At 42.9% G+C, this 18,898-nt stretch overlaps 1 protein-coding gene across 1 annotated transcript in view; it reads right to left on the bottom strand.

The window, feature by feature from the left end:
• Positions 1-482: 482 nt before the first annotated feature.
• The window catches only part of LOC133639647 (SPARC-like protein 1), a 31,574-nt gene continuing 13,158 nt past the window's right edge, over positions 483-18,898 (bottom strand). Inside the window, 7 exon segments of the mRNA XM_062033139.1 lie at positions 483-1,475; positions 4,760-4,908; positions 9,366-9,514; positions 9,578-9,714; positions 9,779-9,899; positions 12,790-12,911; positions 13,188-13,281. Of these exon segments, the coding sequence (XP_061889123.1) occupies positions 1,447-1,475; positions 4,760-4,908; positions 9,366-9,514; positions 9,578-9,714; positions 9,779-9,899; positions 12,790-12,911; positions 13,188-13,281 (801 nt within the window). The 3' untranslated portion in view covers positions 483-1,446.

Below are 18,898 nucleotides of genomic sequence, written 5' to 3' on the forward strand. Positions count from 1 at the left end.
GCCTCATATAACGTACACTTATTCAGCCTGTTGTTCACTATTCTTTAGACATTTTAAATTGCCTTTCAAATGTCTATTCTTGCTGTTGGCTTTTAGCAAATACATTTCCCCAAAAAATGCGACTTATACTCCGGTGCGACTTATATATGTTTTTTTCCTTCTTTATTATGCATTTTCGGCTGGTGCGAATTATACTCTGGAGCGATTTATATTCCGAAAAATACGGTACTAACAACAACCCTAAGGGCACTGTGTAGGCAAGTAGTGTAAACATGTAATCATAACAAGAAAAACAATGATGGATGACAGAACGTCGGTAAATATATTTTAGATACCATTACTTTTACTTTGAAAGTTTATATTGCTAACCCAAACCCTCTAAGAGTGGCCCAATCAGAGCGCTTTGTCATTGCTATTTTTGTTGCATTGCTTAGACCTCATTCGGCTCGACCCACAAGTAAAACATACCATTAGAATCTCAGTCTGCTTTCCACACCAGCTTTAATGATACAGACAGCAAACTAAGGTAAGCAAACAGTCTCCTAAGGCTGCAAGACGCTACATTCAACAGCAATTACATTCTTTATTATCAAGCCTGCTACATACCGTGCAACACTAATTAGCTTTGTAAATGTTTACCCAGCTTGGATTGCGTAATAAACAGTTCAAAAACAGTCTATGGCCAGTGGCATAAAATGGAGGAAATGAAATAAATGAAAGTACACAAAAGCATTACTCATACAGGAAGTGGAACAAAAGTTGTTTGTTTTTTTTCACATTTTGATAGCGTTCTCAATGAGTCGTTCTTCAAATGCTTCAGAAGACATGCTAGCATACATATAATATGGATATCCTCAATTGGTCAATGACTTGTGGATATTTAGTTGCTAAGTGGCTATAGGAGCTTTTTGTTGTCCATGTTTTAAACCAATCTTGCTCAAATATTACAGACATGTGCTGGGCTAAATTCTGCGGTGATTGGACTAAACACCTTCAAGTTAGAGTGGCTGATTCTTAGAGCGCATTGAGCTGTGTGAGAAACTTGGAGTTTTGCAATGGAAAAGTGATAGCACAGGGGGTGCATGTTTTGAATAATTGTCATTCTTCTGTGCATAGAAAACTTCCAATGATGTGTTCATGAACTACAGTGAAAAGGGAATTCATATGACCCCTTTTTTTGCGGTGTACCTGAGACATGAAACGTGACAAATTGGTTGTGCCCTATCCACTTTAGCCGCCAGATGGCAGTAGAGTGTCAAAAATCTTAATATGTGTTTTGTGGCAATTCCAACTTTGACCACAGCGTCAGTTGCTTTGTAGAGTGGCGCTTTCCATCATTTTCAGCAGACTGCATTTCAAAATGATTCACGCCCCTCTTCCTCTCAAGCGAGATCCGCCCAGGGATGGAGCCAAAGAAAGCCCCTCTCCAATGTACAAAATGAAGCTTTAGAACAGAAGGTTGACATCGATGTCGTCTGTGAGGAGACAAAAAGACAAGCATCAATGCCATGAGGTATATGTTCTAGTTCTAGTTGGTACCATCACAAGCATCAATGCCATGAGGTATATGTTCTAGTTCTAGTTAGTATAATCACAAGCATCACAAGCCATGAGGTATATGTTCTAGTTCTAGTTAGTATCATCACAAGCATCACAAGCCATGAGGTATATGTTCTAGTTCTAGTTAGTATCATCACAAGCATCACAAGCCATGAGGTATATGTTCTAGTTCTAGTTAGTATCATCACAAGCATCACAAGCCATGAGGTATATGTTCTAGTTCTAGTTAGTATCATCACAAGCATCACAAGCCATGAGGTATATGTTCTAGTTCTAGTTAGTATCATCACAAGCATCACAAGCCATGAGGTATATGTTCTAGTTCTAGTTAGTATCATCACAAGCATCACAAGCCATGAGGTATATGTTCTAGTTCTAGTTAGTATCATCACAAGCCATGAGGTATATGTTCTAGTTCTAGTTAGTACCATCACAAGCATCAATGCCATGAGGTATATGTTCTAGTTCTAGTTAGTATCATCACAAGCATCACAAGCCATGAGGTATATGTTCTAGTTCTAGTTAGTATCATCACAAGCATCACAAGCCATGAGGTATATGTTCTAGTTCTAGTTAGTATCATCACAAGCCATGAGGTATATGTTGTAGTTAGTATCATCACAAGCCATGAGGTATATGTTCTAGTTCTAGTTAGTATCATCACAAGCATCAATGCCATGAGGTATATGTTCTAGTTCTAGTTAGTATCATCACAAGCATCACAAGCCATGAGGTATATGTTCTAGTTCTAGTTAGTATCATCACAAGCATCACAAGCCATGAGGTATATGTTCTAGTTCTAGTTAGTATCATCACAAGCATCACAAGCCATGAGGTATATGTTCTAGTTCTAGTTAGTATCATCACAAGCATCACAAGCCATGAGGTATATGTTCTAGTTCTAGTTAGTATCATCACAAGCATCACAAGCCATGAGGTATATGTTCTAGTTCTAGTTAGTATCATCACAAGCATCACAAGCCATGAGGTATATGTTCTAGTTCTAGTTAGTATCATCACAAGCATCACAAGCCATGAGGTATATGTTCTAGTTCTAGTTAGTATCATCACAAGCATCACAAGCCATGAGGTATATGTTCTAGTTCTAGTTAGTATCATTACAAGCCATGAGGTATATGTTGTAGTTAGTATCATCACAAGCCATGAGGTATATGTTGTAGTTAGTATCATCACAAGCCATGAGGTATATGTTCTAGTTCTAGTTAGTATCATCACAAGCCATGAGGTATATGTTGTAGTTAGTATCATCACAAGCCATGAGGTATATGTTCTAGTTCTAGTTAGTATCATCACAAGCCATGAGGTATATGTTGTAGTTAGTATCATCACAAGCCATGAGGTATATGTTCTAGTTCTAGTTAGTATCATCACAAGCCATGAGGTATATGTTGTAGTTAGTATCATCACAAGCCATGAGGTATATGTTGTAGTTAGTATCATCACAAGCCATGAGGTATATGTTCTAGTTCTAGTTAGTATCATCACAAGCATCACAAGCCATGAGGTATATGTTCTAGTTCTAGTTAGTATCATCACAAGCATCAATGCCATGAGGTATATGTTCTAGTTCTAGTTAGTATCATCACAAGCCATGAGGTATATGTTGTAGTTAGTATCATCACAAGCCATGAGGTATATGTTGTAGTTAGTATCATCACAAGCCATGAGGTATATGTTCTAGTTCTAGTTAGTATCATCACAAGCCATGAGGTATATGTTGTAGTTAGAATCATAACAAGCCATGAGGTATATGTTGTAGTTAGTATCATAACAAGCCATGAGGTATATGTTGTAGTTAGTATCATCACAAGCCATGAGGTATATGTTCTAGTTCTAGTTAGTATCATCACAAGCCATGAGGTATATGTTGTAGTTAGAATCATAACAAGCCATGAGGTATATGTTGTAGTTAGTATCATCACAAGCCATGAGGTATATGTTGTAGTTAGTATCATCACAAGCCATGAGGTATATGTTGTAGTTAGTATCATCACAAGCCATGAGGTATATGTTGTAGTTAGTATCATCACAAGCCATGAGGTATATGTTGTAGTTAGTATCATAACAAGCCATGAGGTATATGTTGTAGTTAGTATCATCACAAGCCATGAGGTATATGTTGTAGTTAGTATCATCACAAGCCATGAGGTATATGTTGTAGTTAGTATCATAACAAGCCATGAGGTATATGTTGTAGTTAGTATCATCACAAGCCATGAGGTATATGTTGTAGTTAGTATCATCACAAGCCATGAGGTATATGTTCTAGTTCTAGTTAGTATCATCACAAGCCATGAGGTATATGTTGTAGTTAGTATCATAACAAGCCATGAGGTATATGTTGTAGTTAGTATCATCACAAGCCATGAGGTATATGTTGTAGTTAGTATCATCACAAGCCATGAGGTATATGTTCTAGTTAGTATCATAACAAGCCATGAGGTATATGTTGTAGTTAGTATCATCACAAGCCATGAGGTATATGTTGTAGTTAGTATCATCACAAGCCATGAGGTATATGTTCTAGTTCTAGTTAGTATCATCACAAGCCATGAGGTATATGTTGTAGTTAGTATCATAACAAGCCATGAGGTATATGTTGTAGTTAGTATCATCACAAGCCATGAGGTATATGTTGTAGTTAGTATCATCACAAGCCATGAGGTATATGTTCTAGTTAGTATCATCACAAGCCATGAGGTATATGTTGTAGTTAGTATCATCACAAGCCATGAGGTATATGTTGTAGTTAGTATCATCACAAGCCATGAGGTATATGTTCTAGTTCTAGTTAGTATCATCACAAGCCATGAGGTATATGTTGTAGTTAGTATCATCACAAGCCATGAGGTATATGTTGTAGTTAGTATCATCACAAGCCATGAGGTATATGTTCTAGTTCTAGTTAGTATCATCACAAGCCATGAGGTATATGTTGTAGTTAGTATCATAACAAGCCATGAGGTATATGTTGTAGTTAGTATCATCACAAGCCATGAGGTATATGTTGTAGTTAGTATCATCACAAGCCATGAGGTATATGTTGTAGTTAGTATCATCACAAGCCATGAGGTATATGTTCTAGTTCTAGTTAGTATCATCACAAGCCATGAGGTATATGTTGTAGTTAGTATCATCACAAGCCATGAGGTATATGTTGTAGTTAGTATCATCTTACTGTTGTTGATGGCAAAACAGGAAGTCCACTCGGTGAAGGACACCTGCTTGTCGTTGTTGGCGTCACACACCTGGAAGAAGCGAGAGGTGCAGTGCTCCATGGGCACCAGCGGGACACGAAGGGGGGCCAGCTCGGAATGAGACAGCAGTCTGCGTAAGAGACGGACGGGATTGTCAATGTGAGGACTCCTTTTTTATTTTAGGCCTGAGGCAATAGATCAATGTTATCCATAAATGTGACTTCTATATGTTTTGCCCTCTCAGTAACTTCTGCGAGTAAGATATTTGTTCCAAAGTGGTTTAGATTTGTGTCAACAGGCGTGTAAGAAATGACTGCATGCTGCAAAGTTTGTTTCAAAAAGGCAGCAGCACAACAAACTTATTCCAGCACGTGAAACCCAAGCATCCACCCGTGTGGAGAAAATGCAAGTCTTTACGAGGCGAACAAGAACATGACAACAAATAAACTCCTGCTCAAATGTGGTGGAGTCATTTACCCAACGTATTATGTAGGGATGTCCGATAATATCGGCAGTCTGATATTATCGGCCGATAAATGCTTTAAAATGTAATATGGCTGCTGTGTACATGGACATAGGGAGAAGTACAGAGCGCCAATAAACCTTAAAGGCCTACTGAAATGATTTTTGTTTATTTAAACGGGGATAGCAGATCCATTCTATGTGTCATACTTGATCATTTCGCGATATTGCCATATTTTTGCTGAAAGGATTTAGTAGAGAACATCGACGATAAAGTTTTGGTCTCTGATAAAAAAGCCTTGCCTGTAGCGGAAGTAGCGTGACGTCACAGGTTGAAAGGCTCCTCACATTTCCCCATTGTTTACACCAGCAGCGAGAGAGATTCGCACCGAGAAAGCGACGATTACCCCATTAATTTGAGCCAGGATGAAAGATTTGTGGATGAGGAACGTAAGCGTGAAGGACTAGAATGCAGTGCAGGACGTATCTTGTTTCCCTCTGACCGTAACTTAGGTACAAGCTGGCTCATTGGATTCCACACTTTCTCCTTTTTCTATAGTGGATCACGGATTTGTATTTGAAACCACCTGGGATACTATATCCTCTTGAAAATGAGAGTCCAGAACGCGAAATGGACATTCACAGTGACTTTTATCTCCACGACAATACATCGGCGAAGCACTTTAGCTACGGAGCTAACGTGATAGCATCGGGCTCAAATGCAGATGGAAACAAAACAAATAAATCCCTGACTGGAAGAATAGACAGAAGATCAACAATACTACTATTACCTCTACTATCAGGAGACATCGAACCAAACACTGGACATGTAACTACACGGTTAATGCTGTCCCGCCTGTCGAAGCCTAGCAATGCTGTTGCTAACAATGCCATTGAAGCTAACTTGGCTACGGGACCTCGACAGAGCTATGATAAAAACATTAGCGCTCCACCTACGCCAGCCAGCCCTCATCTGCTCATCAACACCCGTGCTCACCTGCATTCCAGCGATCGACGGCGCAACAAAGGACCTCACCCGATCATTGATGGGGTTGGCGGCTAGCGTCGGCTAGCGTCGGCTAGCGTCGGCTAGCGTCGGCTAGCGCGTCTGCTATCCAAGTCAAAGTCCTCCCGGTTGTGTTGCTGCAGCCAGCCGCTAATACACCGATCCCACCTACAACTTTCTTCTTTGCAGTCTTCATTGTTCATTAAGGGCCTACTGAAAGCCACTACTAGCGACCACGCAGTCTGATAGTTTATATATCAATGATGAAATCTTAACATTGCAACACATGCCAATACGGCCGGGTTAACTTATGAAGTGACATTTTAAATTTCCCGCTAAACTTTTGGTTGAAAACGTCTATGTATGATGACGTATGCGCGTGACGTCAATTGTTGAACGGAAGTATTCGGACACATTGAATCCAATACAAAAAAGCTCTGTTTTCATCTCAAAATTCCACAGTATTCTGGACATCTGTGTTGGTGAATCTTTTGCCATTTGTTTAATGAACAATGAAGACTGCAAAGAAGAAAGTTGTAGGTGGGATCGGTGTATTAGCGGCTGGCTGCAGCAACACAACCAGGAGGACTTTGACTTGGATAGCAGACGCGCTAGCCGGCGACCACACCTTGACTTCCTTCGTCTCCTGGCCGCCGACCGCATCTATGATCGGGTGAAGTCTTTCGTCGCTCCGACGATTGCTGGAACGCAGGTGAGCACGGGTGTTGATGAGCATATGAGGGCTGGCGTAGGTGGATAGTGAAGGATATATATATATATCTTCATATATCCATATTTTGTGTTACTTATTAATTTTCATAGTCATATTACATATAGCTAATGTTCCATATTGTACTCTTTGCTTTTCTAATCATCTCATGACAAAGTGCTTGCACTGGGGATGGCCTTGGGGTGGAAGGCAGAGAGAAGGAATCCTCCTTGCTTTCCTTCAGCCCAACTCTAGATAAGAAGCACAATGAGCATGTGTTTGAGGTGAGACAAGTGAGGGCGGGGGGGGGGGGGAGATATTGAAGAGGAGAGTGCATTCCGGGATGTTTTCAGATCAACTTGGGCTCCGCATTTATATGTGTTGTTCGAGGCTGGTCTCTATTCTCAAATATTTGAAAATAAATTACAAAATACCTATCCTGTGCTTGGTGGTACATTTGAGTTCAGTTTATATGTCATCTAAGGAACTTGGGACTGACCAGCGTTTTACTTCCCACTTGGAGGAACATCTGGTCAAACGCAACAATAGCTAATGTTTTTATCATAGCTCTGTGAGGTCCCGTTGCTAAGTTAGCTTCAATGGCGTCATTAGCAACAGCATTGTTAAGCTTCGCCAGGCTGGAAAGCATTAACCGTGTAGTTACATGTCCATGGTTTAATAGTATTGTTGATCTTCTGTCTATCCTTCCAGTCAGGGATTTATTTATTTTGTTTCTATCTGCATTTAAGCCCGATGCTATCTTGTTAGCTCAGTAGCTAAAGTGCTTCGCCGATGTATTGTCGTGGAGATAAAAGTCACTGTGAATGTCCATTTCGCGTTCTCGACTCTCATTTTCAAGAGGATATAGTATCCCAGGTGGTTTAAAATACAAATCCGTGATCCACAATAGAAAAAGGAGAAAGTGTGGAATCCAATGAGCCAGCTTGTACCTAAGTTACGGTCAGAGCGAAAAAAGATATTTCTTGCACTGCATTCTAGTCCTTCACTCTAACGTTCCTCATCCACAAATCTTTCATCCTCGCTCAAATTAATGGGGTAATCGTCTATTTCTCGGTCCGAATCTCTCTCGCTGCTGGTGTAAACAATGGGGAAATGTGAGGAGCCTTTCAACCTGTGACGTCACGCTACTTCCGGTACACGCAAGACTTTTTTATCAGAGACCAAAAGTTGCGAACTTTATTGTAGTTGTTCTATACTAAATCCATCCATCCATTTTCTACCGCTTATTCCCTTCGGGGTCGCGGGTGGTGCTGGAGCCTATCCCAGCTACAATCGGGCGGAAGGCGGGGTACACCCTGGACAAGTCGCCACCTCATCACAGGGCCTCTATACTAAATCCTTTCAGCAAAAATATGGCAATATCGCAAAATGATCAAGTATGACACATAGAATGGATCTGCTATCCCCGTTTAAATAAAACAATTTCATTTCAGTAGGCCTTTAAACAAATTGCAAAAGATTCACCAACACAGATGTCCAGAATACTGTGGAATTTTGCGATGAAAACAGAGCTTTTTGTATTGGATACAATGTGTCCCAATACTTCCGTTTCAACCATTGACGTCACGCGCATACGTCATCATACATAGACCTTTTCAAGCGGAAGTGTGGCGGGAAATTTAAAATGTCACTTTATAAGTTAAGCCGGCCGTATTGTCATGTGTTGCAATGTTAAGATGTCATCATTGATATATAAACTATCAGACTGCGTGGTCGCTAGTAGTGGCTTTCAGTAGGCCTTTAAAGGCACTGCCTTTGCGTGCCGGCCCAGTCACATAATATCTACGGCTTTTCACACACACAAGTGAATGCAAGGCATACTTGGTCAACAGCCATACAGGTCACACTGAGGGTTGTCGTATAAACAAGTTTAACACTGTTAGAAATATGCGCCACACTGTGAACCCACACCAAACAAGAATGACAAACACATTTGGGGAGAACATCCGCACCGTAACACAACGTAAACACAACAGAACAAATACCCAGAACCCCTTGCAGCACTAACTCTTCCGGGACGCTACAATATACACCCCCCCCCCTACCCCCCCACCTCAACCTCCTCATGCTCTCATGTCCCAAATTCCAAGCTGCTGTTTTGAGGCATGTTAAAAAAAAGAATGCAGTTTGTGACTTCAATAATAAATATGGCAGTGCCATAACCTCTGAAGGCAGCCATAACTGGGTTGTGGTCCTCTAGGAAATGGAGTTGGACACCCTTGCACTACAGGGTTTCATCCAATTGACTCAAAAGTAGGGGTGTGACTCTTTTGGCAACTAACAATTTTTTGTGCGCCCTGTCAATAATTAAATGGACAGTAAAAATAACAATTGTACAATTCAAAATTGCTCATTTTTCTCATATTTGACATTTTTGCTGCCGACGGACCTGTCAGACGGGTGCTGGTCCAGTTGAGCAAACTGCCAGTGAACCGGGTAGATGTACGTGTGGTAGTTCTTCTCAAAATCTTGAGCCAGCAGCTCCGCAGAGTGATCGCCGGCGTGAAGTCGCCTTTCGTCCTCAAAGATTTTCTTCACCTGTGCAGAAAGCAGAAAGTTGAATAGCTGCACATGGTACACGGCTAAGACCTTTGAACCCACTCTGAAGCGTTGCTTGGACGTGAGGTAGCCGGGGGACATGGCGTCATGCTCGTAGAGCTGCAGCAGCACATTTTTCAGCCAATCCCTCATTCTTAGAGGGAACTGGACCAACTCGGTGTCCACGCATGGAGGGATCACTAAAGACAAACAGAAGAGAGAGGATGATGCCACAGTTGGTGCATCCTTCATGTACCATCTCACATTTGCACGGTCCTGTGTAGTCCAGATGAAGTCGGTGTCCTCTCTTGGTGCCTTCCAGCTTGCATTTAGTGGCAAAGAGCTCACAAGATGTGTTGTACGTCTTGTTGTCTGTCCCACAAACCTGCAGGGAAAGAAGTGGAATACATTTATAGTCATCTTCTGCCTTGTTGTGAAAGTGCTGATTGCAGAATATTTATTAGTGCAACCCCTGGAATCACCAGACTTGGAAGCTGTTCATTCAGTTGTTTCGTTGTAGACAACAAACTTGATACAAAACTAAAGTTATTTCAAAGGGCAACTTTCTGGCTTTAAGAAACAGTCAAAGAAATTAAGAAATCTAATAGCAGTAGTCAGTAACAGTTACGTTTTTAGATCAAGCAGAGTGGAAAAATCCCTCAATTCTAAGGAAAATATTATGGAATCTTGGAAAACAAACAAACACTCCAACACACTACTAGTACTTTGTTGCACCACCTCTGGCTTTTATAAGAGCTTGCAGTCACTGAGGCATGGACTTAACGAGGGACAAACACAACTCTTCATCAATCTAGCTCCAACTTTCTCTGATTGCTGTTGTCAGATCAGCTTTGCAGGTTGGAGTCTTGTCATCCACCATCTTCTTCTATTTCCAACACACATTTTTCATTGGATTGCGATCCGGACTACTTGCAGGCCAAGACATTGACCTTGTGTATCTTTCTTCGAGGACAGTTTTTACAGTTTTTACTCGATGGCAAGATGCATTATCATCTTGAAAAATGATGCCATCCTCCCCAAACATCATTTCAATTGATGGAATAAGAAAATGTGTGCATGCATAGAAGATGTAATGGCAGCCATGTCCCCAGTGCCATGACCTGACATGCAGCCTCATAGCATCAATGACTGTGGAAATGTGCACCTTTTCTTCAGGCAGTCGTCTTCCTAAATCTCATTGGAACGGCACCAAACAAAGGTTCCAGCACCATCACTTTGCCCAATGCATATTCAGGATTCATCACCAAATATGACATTCATCCAGTCACTGATAGTCCATGATTGCTTTTCCTTAGCCCACAGTAACCTTGTTTATTTTGTATTTAAATCCCATTTCTTTCAGGGGCTTTCTTACAGTTTAGTCACAGACGGTGATTTCGGTTTCTGCCCATTTGTTCTTCATCTGTTCTTTACTGTGCATTTTCTCTTTATATTGCTTGAAGTTTTCTGTCTTCATGTTTGAATGTTTCCGTTGGTCTACCAGAATGCTTTCATTTGATCACCTTCCCATGTTGGTCCAGACACAGCTCATTGTAAACAATCAACATCTTTTGCAATGTTGCGTGACTTCTTGAAGAAGTCTGATAACACTCTCCTTAGTTTCAATTGACATCACTTGTGTTAGAGCCATGATTCATGTCAATCCACCTGGTGCAACAGCTCTCCTTTTTACTGCAGCCTTAAAGGCCTACTGAAATGAGATTTTCTTATTTAAACGGGGATAGCAGGTCCATTCTATGTGTCATACTTGATCATTTCGCGATATTGCCATATTTTTTCTAAAGGATTTAGTAGAGAACATCGACGATAAAGTTCGCAACTTTTGGTCGCTGATAAAAAAGCTTTGCCTGTAGCGGAAGTAGTGTGACGTCACAGGTTGTGGAGCTCCTCACATCTGCACATTGTTTACAATCATGGCCACCAGCAGAAGTAGCGTGACGTCACAGGTTGTGGAGCTCCTCACATCTGCACATTGTTTACAATCATGGACACCAGCAGCGAGAGCGATTCGGACCGAGAAAGCGACGATTTCCCCATTAATTTGAGCGAGGATGAAAGATTTGTGGATGAGGAAAATGAGAGTGAAGGACTAGAGGGCAGTGGAAGCGATTCAGATAGGGAAGATGCTGTGAGAGGCGGGTGGGACCTGATATTCAGCTGGGAATGACTAAAACAGTAAATAAACACAAGACATATATATACTCTATTAGCCACAACACAACCAGGCTTATATTTAATGTGCCACAAATGAATCCCGCATAACAAACACCTCCCCCCTCCCGTCCATATAACCCACCAATACAACTCAAACACCCGCACAACACACTCAATCCCACAGCCCAAAGTACCGTTCACCTCCCCAAAGTTCATACAGCACATATATTTCCCCAAAATTACGTACGTGACATGCACATAGCGGCATGCACGTACGGGCAAGCGATCAAATGTTTGGAAGCCACAGCTGTGTACGTACTCATGGTGCCGCGTCTGCCATCCAACTCAAAGTCCTCCTGGTAAGAGTCTCTGTTGTCCCAGTTCTCCACAGGCCAATGGTAAAGCTTGACTGTCATCTTTCGGGAATGTAAACAATGAAACACCGGCTATGTGTTTGTGTTGCTGCAGCCGTCCGCTAATACACCGCTTCCCACCTACAGCTTTCTTCTATGCTGTCTCCATTGTTCATTGAACAAATTGCAAAAGATTCACCAACACAGATGTCCAGAATACTGCGGAATTTTGCGATGAAAACAGACGACTTAATAGCTGGCCACAATGCTGTCCCAAAATGTCCGTGACGTCACGCGCAGGCGTCATCATACCGAGACGTTTTCAGCAGGATATTTCGCGGGAAATTTAAAATGTCACTTTATAAGTTAACCCGCCGTATTGGCATGTGTTGCAATGTTAAGATTTCATCATTGATGTATAAACTACCAGACTGCGTGGTCGCTAGTAGTGGCTTTCAGTAGGCCTTTAATGAACAAAGTTAATCAGATCTGAAATTTCCAGGCTGATTGGATATATTGTGATTCCATAGTTGTGTCACTCTGCTTGATGTAAAAATGAAACTGATACAGACTACCACCATTGATTTTCTTGATTTATTTTAGTGTTTTGTAAAGCCAGAAAGTTGCCATTTTACATGACCATCGTTTTGTGGCATCTCTTTTATCTAATTTTCAACAAAGATTAAGCAAATGACTGAACATCCTCCAAGTCCCACAATTCCATGATTGATCTGCCATTCTACTCACAGGATCCAAGTGGTTCAAGCTGCGGGGACATTGTGATGGCTCCTGACAAACACAGCTCGGCTGGTCGTCTGCATCCAGTTGGCACGTCTTTCCTCGCTTGCAGCGGAAGTTATCGCACAGATCTGAAGCAGACCAAAAATAAGCCAATATGACAGGTGTAAATTCTAACTACAACACATCATCCCCCTGCATGCCATCTGCCTGGCAGCTTGGACACTGACTGACTAACTCCATTATTCACGCCTTAAGCTGGCAGAGCTGTGTTTTGCTTGTGACCGTGAAGCAAGAATGGCTCTGCTCATGCTGAACTTGGAGCAAAATGCCTCACTCAGCAGATTCCCCGATGAGACTGTTGATATAGTGACCATTAAATCCATGTGTATTTTGCAGGCACCAACCAGGAGGGGCTTCAGGGCGAGGAGACGGCCTGGCACTCGGGTAGAGATCCACTTTGGCTCTTATCTGCACGGGGTTCACACCTACTAAAGGGCCCTACAGGACAAAAACACAGGGAAAACTTTTAAATGAATGCAACTTCAATGGATATGAAAAAATCTGAAGTTCGACAGACAGACGCAATAATCATTCTGTCCACTTGAGGGCAGCAGAAAAGGGTTGACCCTGTGACTACACCGCTTATAGCTTAAGTTTAGCATCCATCCATCCATCCATCCATTTTCTACCGCTTGTCCCTTTCGGGGTCGCGGGGGGTGCTGCAGCCTATCTCAGCGACATTCGGGCGGAAGGCAGGGTACACCCTGGACAAGTCACCACCTCATCACAGATAGACAACATTCACACACTAGGGACCATTTAGTGTTGCCAATCAACCTATCCCCAGGTGCATGTCTTTGGAGGTGGGAGGGGCCTATCCCCAGGTGCATGTCTTTGGAGGTGGGAGGGGCCTATCCCCAGGTGCATGTCTTTGGACGTGGGAGGGGCCTATCCCCAGGTGCGTGTCTTTGGAGGTGGCAGGGGCCTATCCCCAGGTGCATGTCTTTGGAGGTGGCAGGGGCCTATCCCCAGGTGCATGTCTTTGGAGGTGGGAGGGGCCTATCCCCAGGTGCATGTCTTTGGAGGTGGGAGGGGCCTATCCCCAGGTGCATGTCTTTGGAGGTGGGAGGAAGCCGGAGGGAACCCACGCAGTCACGGGGAGAACATGCAAACTCCACACAGAAAGACCACGAGCCCGGGATTGAACTCAGAACCTTCGTGTTGTGAGACACATGCACTAACCCCTGTGACACCGTGCTGCCCGTAAGTTTAGCAGTTAGGATTAAATGTGAGATCACTTTGAACGCACAATATATACAGTGGAACCTCCAGAGTCCACGTTTTCACCGAAATGTTCCCAAAAATGTCCCTGGAAGGTGCTCCACAGAAGCGTACTTGTGATCCTGAGAGGAAACCTGGAATAACATTTACTACAAGACAATTAATCAACCATAAATGCTGTAACTTAAGAGGTGTCCAAATGGTTTCCTTGAGGGCCACGTTGCAGTTGTAACTGTGAATAATGTAGGAATGTTATTGCATAAAGAAACTTTCTCCTTTTTACTAACTCTGGCTATTGGAGTTTTTCCAAATGAATGATTTTAGACATTTGCCTATGCATTTGATTATTATATTTATATTTTTACCATGGGTCAAATATCAGCAAAAATACAAGTATTGGATTGCATCTCAAATGTGTGGGACAAGAAGTCTTCTTGCTAAATGAGATATAAAAGAACTTATGTGAGACATTCCAACATAATGTCACACCTGGGTGAAGTCTGCCCTGGGTTTCGTCTGCTTTCATGTTGTCTTGTCATATCCTGTTTTATTTTGAAAGGTTAACTCTCCCTCTCGTTTCAGGTCACTTGGCCTTCCTCCCGTTTCACTGGTCTGATGTCTCTCCTGATTGGCCGATTGTGCCCACCTGTGTCACCCTCCCTCATGTGGAGAAATGTCACCTGTGTCACCCTCCCTCATGTGGAGAAATGTCACCTGTGTCACCCTCCCTCATGTGGATAAATGTCACCTGTGTCACCCTCCCTCGTGTGTAGAGATGTCACCTGTGTCACCCTCCCTCGTGTGGAGAAATGTCACCTGTGTCACCCTCCCTCATGTGTAGAAATGTCACCTGTGTCACCCTCCCTCATGTGTAGAAATGTCACCTGTGTCACCCTCCCTCATGTGTACCCTCCCTCATGTGTAGAGATGTCACCTGTGTCACCCTCCCTCATGTGTAGAAATGTCACCTGTGTCACCCTCCCTCATGTGTACCCTCCCTCATGTGTAGAAATGTCACCTGTGTCACCCTCCCTCATGTGTACCCTCCCTCATGTGTAGAGATGTCACCTGTGTCACCCTCCCTCATGTGTACCCTCCCTCATGTGTAGAGATGTCACCTGTGTCACCCTCCCTCATGTGTATAGATGTCACCTGTGTCCCCCGCCCTCATGTGTATAAATGTCACCTGTGTCACCCTCCCTCATGTGTATAAATGTCACCTGTGTCACCCTCCCTCATGTGGAGAAATGTCACCTGTGTCACCCTCCCTCATGTGGAGAAATGTCACCTGTGTCACCCTCCCTCATGTGTATAAATGTCACCTGTGTCACTCTCCCCTCATGTGTAGAAATGTCACCTGTGTCACCCTCCCTCGTGTGGAGAAATGTCACCTGTGTCACCCTCCCTCATGTGTATAAATGTCACCTGTGTCACCCTCCCTCATGTGTAGAGATGTCACCTGTGTCACCCTCCCTCGTGTGGAGAAATGTCACCTGTGTCACCCTCCCTCATGTGTATAAATGTCACCTGTGTCACCCTCCCTCATGTGTAGAAATGTCACCTGTGTCACCCTCCCTCATGTGTAGAGATGTCACCTGTGTCACCCTCCCTCATGTGTAGAGATGTGTGGTCCTCCTCTTGTCTTGTGCCAGAGTATATGGTGTGGTCACGTACCACAGAGTATATGGTGTGGTCACGTACCACAGAGTATATGGTGTGGTCACGTACCACAGAGTATGTGGTGTGGTCACGTACCACAGACTATGTGGTGTGGTCACGTACCACAGAGTATATGGTGTGGTCACGTACCACAGAGTATATGGTGTGGTCACGTACCACAGAGTATGTGGTGTGGTCACGTACCACAGAGTATATGGTGTGGTCACGTACCACAGAGTATATGGTGTGGTCACGTACCACAGAGTATATGGTGTGGTCACGTACCACAGAGTATATGGTGTGGTCACGTACCACAGAGTATATGGTGTGGTCACGTACCACAGAGTATATGGTGTGGTCACGTACCACAGAGTATATGGTGTGGTCACGTACCACAGAGTATGTGGTGTGGTCACGTACCACAGAGTATATGGTGTGGTCACGTACCACAGAGTATGTGGTGTGGTCACGTACCACAGAGTATATGGTGTGGTCACGTACCACAGAGTATGTGGTGTGGTCACGTACCACAGAGTATATGGTGTGGTCACGTACCACAGAGTATATGGTGTGGTCACGTACCACAGAGTATATGGTGTGGTCACGTACCACAGAGTATATGGTGTGGTCACGTACCACAGAGTATGTGGTGTGGTCACGTACCACAGAGTATATGGTGTGGTCACGTACCACAGAGTATGTGGTGTGGTCACGTACCACAGAGTATATGGTGTGGTCACGTACCACAGAGTATATGGTGTGGTCACGTACCACAGAGTATATGGTGTGGTCACGTACCACAGAGTATATGGTGTGGTCACGTACCACAGAGTATATGGTGTGGTCACGTACCACAGAGTATATGGTGTGGTCACGTACCTCCAGCCTTCATCCACAGTCTCCAACCAAGTTTTCTCGCCTTATTTATTGATTTCTTTGTTTCCTCTGAGAAAGTGATTTTCGTTTGCTAAAGTTTTGGTGAAGTTTTTTGTGTGTTCTTTCTTTGCCTTCCTTTTGTCCTCCTCTTGGAGCGCTTTAGTTTGTAGTTATCTCAGCTCTTTTTAGTGTACTTTCTGTTTATAGTTTCTTGTCTCCTCTGCATGAGTGATTTACCTTTTTGTAGCTAATCATAGATTGTTGGTTTTTTTGTTATTAGATTCGTGTGTAAATTTTAAATTTGCTATTGCCTTTTTCCTCCCTATGGAGTGATTTTCCGTTTATGTCTTTATGTGTAAATGTCTTTTGTCACTCTAATGTATCAAAAGTAGATTCTGTAGCCACTTTGTTTGAATCACTCTGTTCAAAGACATTTCAAAGAAAACTGTTGAAATAAAGCCAGTGTCAATTGTCCCCCTTTTGCACCTGAGCCCACATTCTCACCGAGGCATAACACATCTAAGAAATGCATTAACAAAGGTGCTAGCGAGATGCTAATGTACATGCTACTAATTAACATGACATATTTTACACGGCCATTTCAACACCTCCAAATGTGGCCATAAAAAATCAGGGCAAGCATATTTGGGGGGTTTTAATACGCACACTTCAGAGTTGTATGAGGGATGGTAAAAGTGTGAAGACATACCCGTTGTATGAGGGATGGTAAAAGTGTGAAGACATACCCGTTGTATGAGGGATGGTAAAAGTGTGAAGACATACCCGTTGTATGAGGGATGGTAAAAGTGTGAAGACATACCCGTTGTATGAGGGATGGTAAAAGTGTGAAGACATACCCGTTGTATGAGGGATGTAAAAGTGTGAAGACATACCCGTTGTATGAGGGATGGTAAAAGTGTGAAGACATACCCGTTGTATGAGGGATGGTAAAAGTGTGAAGGACATACCCGTTGTATGAGGGATGGTAAAAGTGTGAAGACATACCCGTTGTATGAGGATGGTAAAAGTGTGAAGACATACCGTTGTATGAGGGATGGTAAAAGTGTGAAGACATACCCGTTGTATGAGGGATGGTAAAAGTGTGAAGACATACCCGTTGTATGAGGGATGGTAAAAAGTGTGAAGACATACCCGTTGTATGAGGGATGGTAAAAGTGTGAAGACATACCCGTTGTATGAGGGATGGTAAAAGTGTGAAGACATACCCGTTGTATGAGGGATGGTAAAAGTGTGAAGACATACCCGTTGTATGAGGGATGGTAAAAGTGTGAAGACATACCCGTTGTATGAGGGATGGTAAAAGTGTGAAGACATACCCGTTTGTATGAGGGATGGTAAAAGTGTGAAGACATACCCGTTGTATGAGGGATGGTAAAAGGGTGAAGACATACCCGTTGTATGAGGGATGGTAAAAGGGTGAAGACATACCCGTTGTATGAGGGATGGTAAAAGTGTGAAGACATACCCGTTGTATGAGGGATGGTAAAAGTGTGAAGACATACCCGTTGTACTGAGGGATGGTAAAAGTGTGAAGACATACCCGTTGTATGAGGGATGGTAAAAGTGTGAAGACATACCCGTTGTATGAGGGATGGTAAAAGTGTGAAGACATACCCGTTGTATGAGGGATGGTAAAAGGGTGAAGACATACCCGTTGTATGAGGGATGGTAAAAGTGTGAAGACATACCCGTTGTATGAGGGATGGTAAAAGTGTGAAGACATACCCGTTGTATGAGGGATGGTAAAAGTGTGAAGGACATACCCGTTGTATGAGGGATGGTAAAAGTGTGAAGACATACCCGTTGTATGAGGGATGGTAAAAGTGTGAAGACATACCCGTTGTATGAGGGATGGTAAAAGTGTGAAGACATACCCGTTGTATGAGGGATGGTAAAAGTGTGAAGACATACCCGTTGTATGAGGGATGGTAAAAGGTGAAGACATACCCGTTGTATGAGGGATGGTAAAAGTGTGAAGACATACCCGTTGTATGAGGGATGGTAAAAGGTGTGAAGACATACCCGTTGTATGAGGGATGGTAAAAGTGTGAAGACATACCCGTTGTATGAGGGATGGTAAAAGTGTGAAGACATACCCGTTGTATGAGGGATGGTAAAAGTGTGAAGACATACCCGTTGTATGAGGGATGGTAAAAGTGTGAAGACATACCCGTTGTATGAGGGATGGTAAAAGGGTGAAGACATACCCGTTGTATGAGGGATGGTAAAAGGGTGAAGACATACCCGTTGTATGAGGGATGGTAAAAGTGTGAAGACA

This window comes from Entelurus aequoreus, linkage group LG22 (genome assembly GCF_033978785.1).
Source record: "Entelurus aequoreus isolate RoL-2023_Sb linkage group LG22, RoL_Eaeq_v1.1, whole genome shotgun sequence".
Lineage (NCBI taxonomy): Eukaryota > Metazoa > Chordata > Actinopteri > Syngnathiformes > Syngnathidae > Entelurus > Entelurus aequoreus.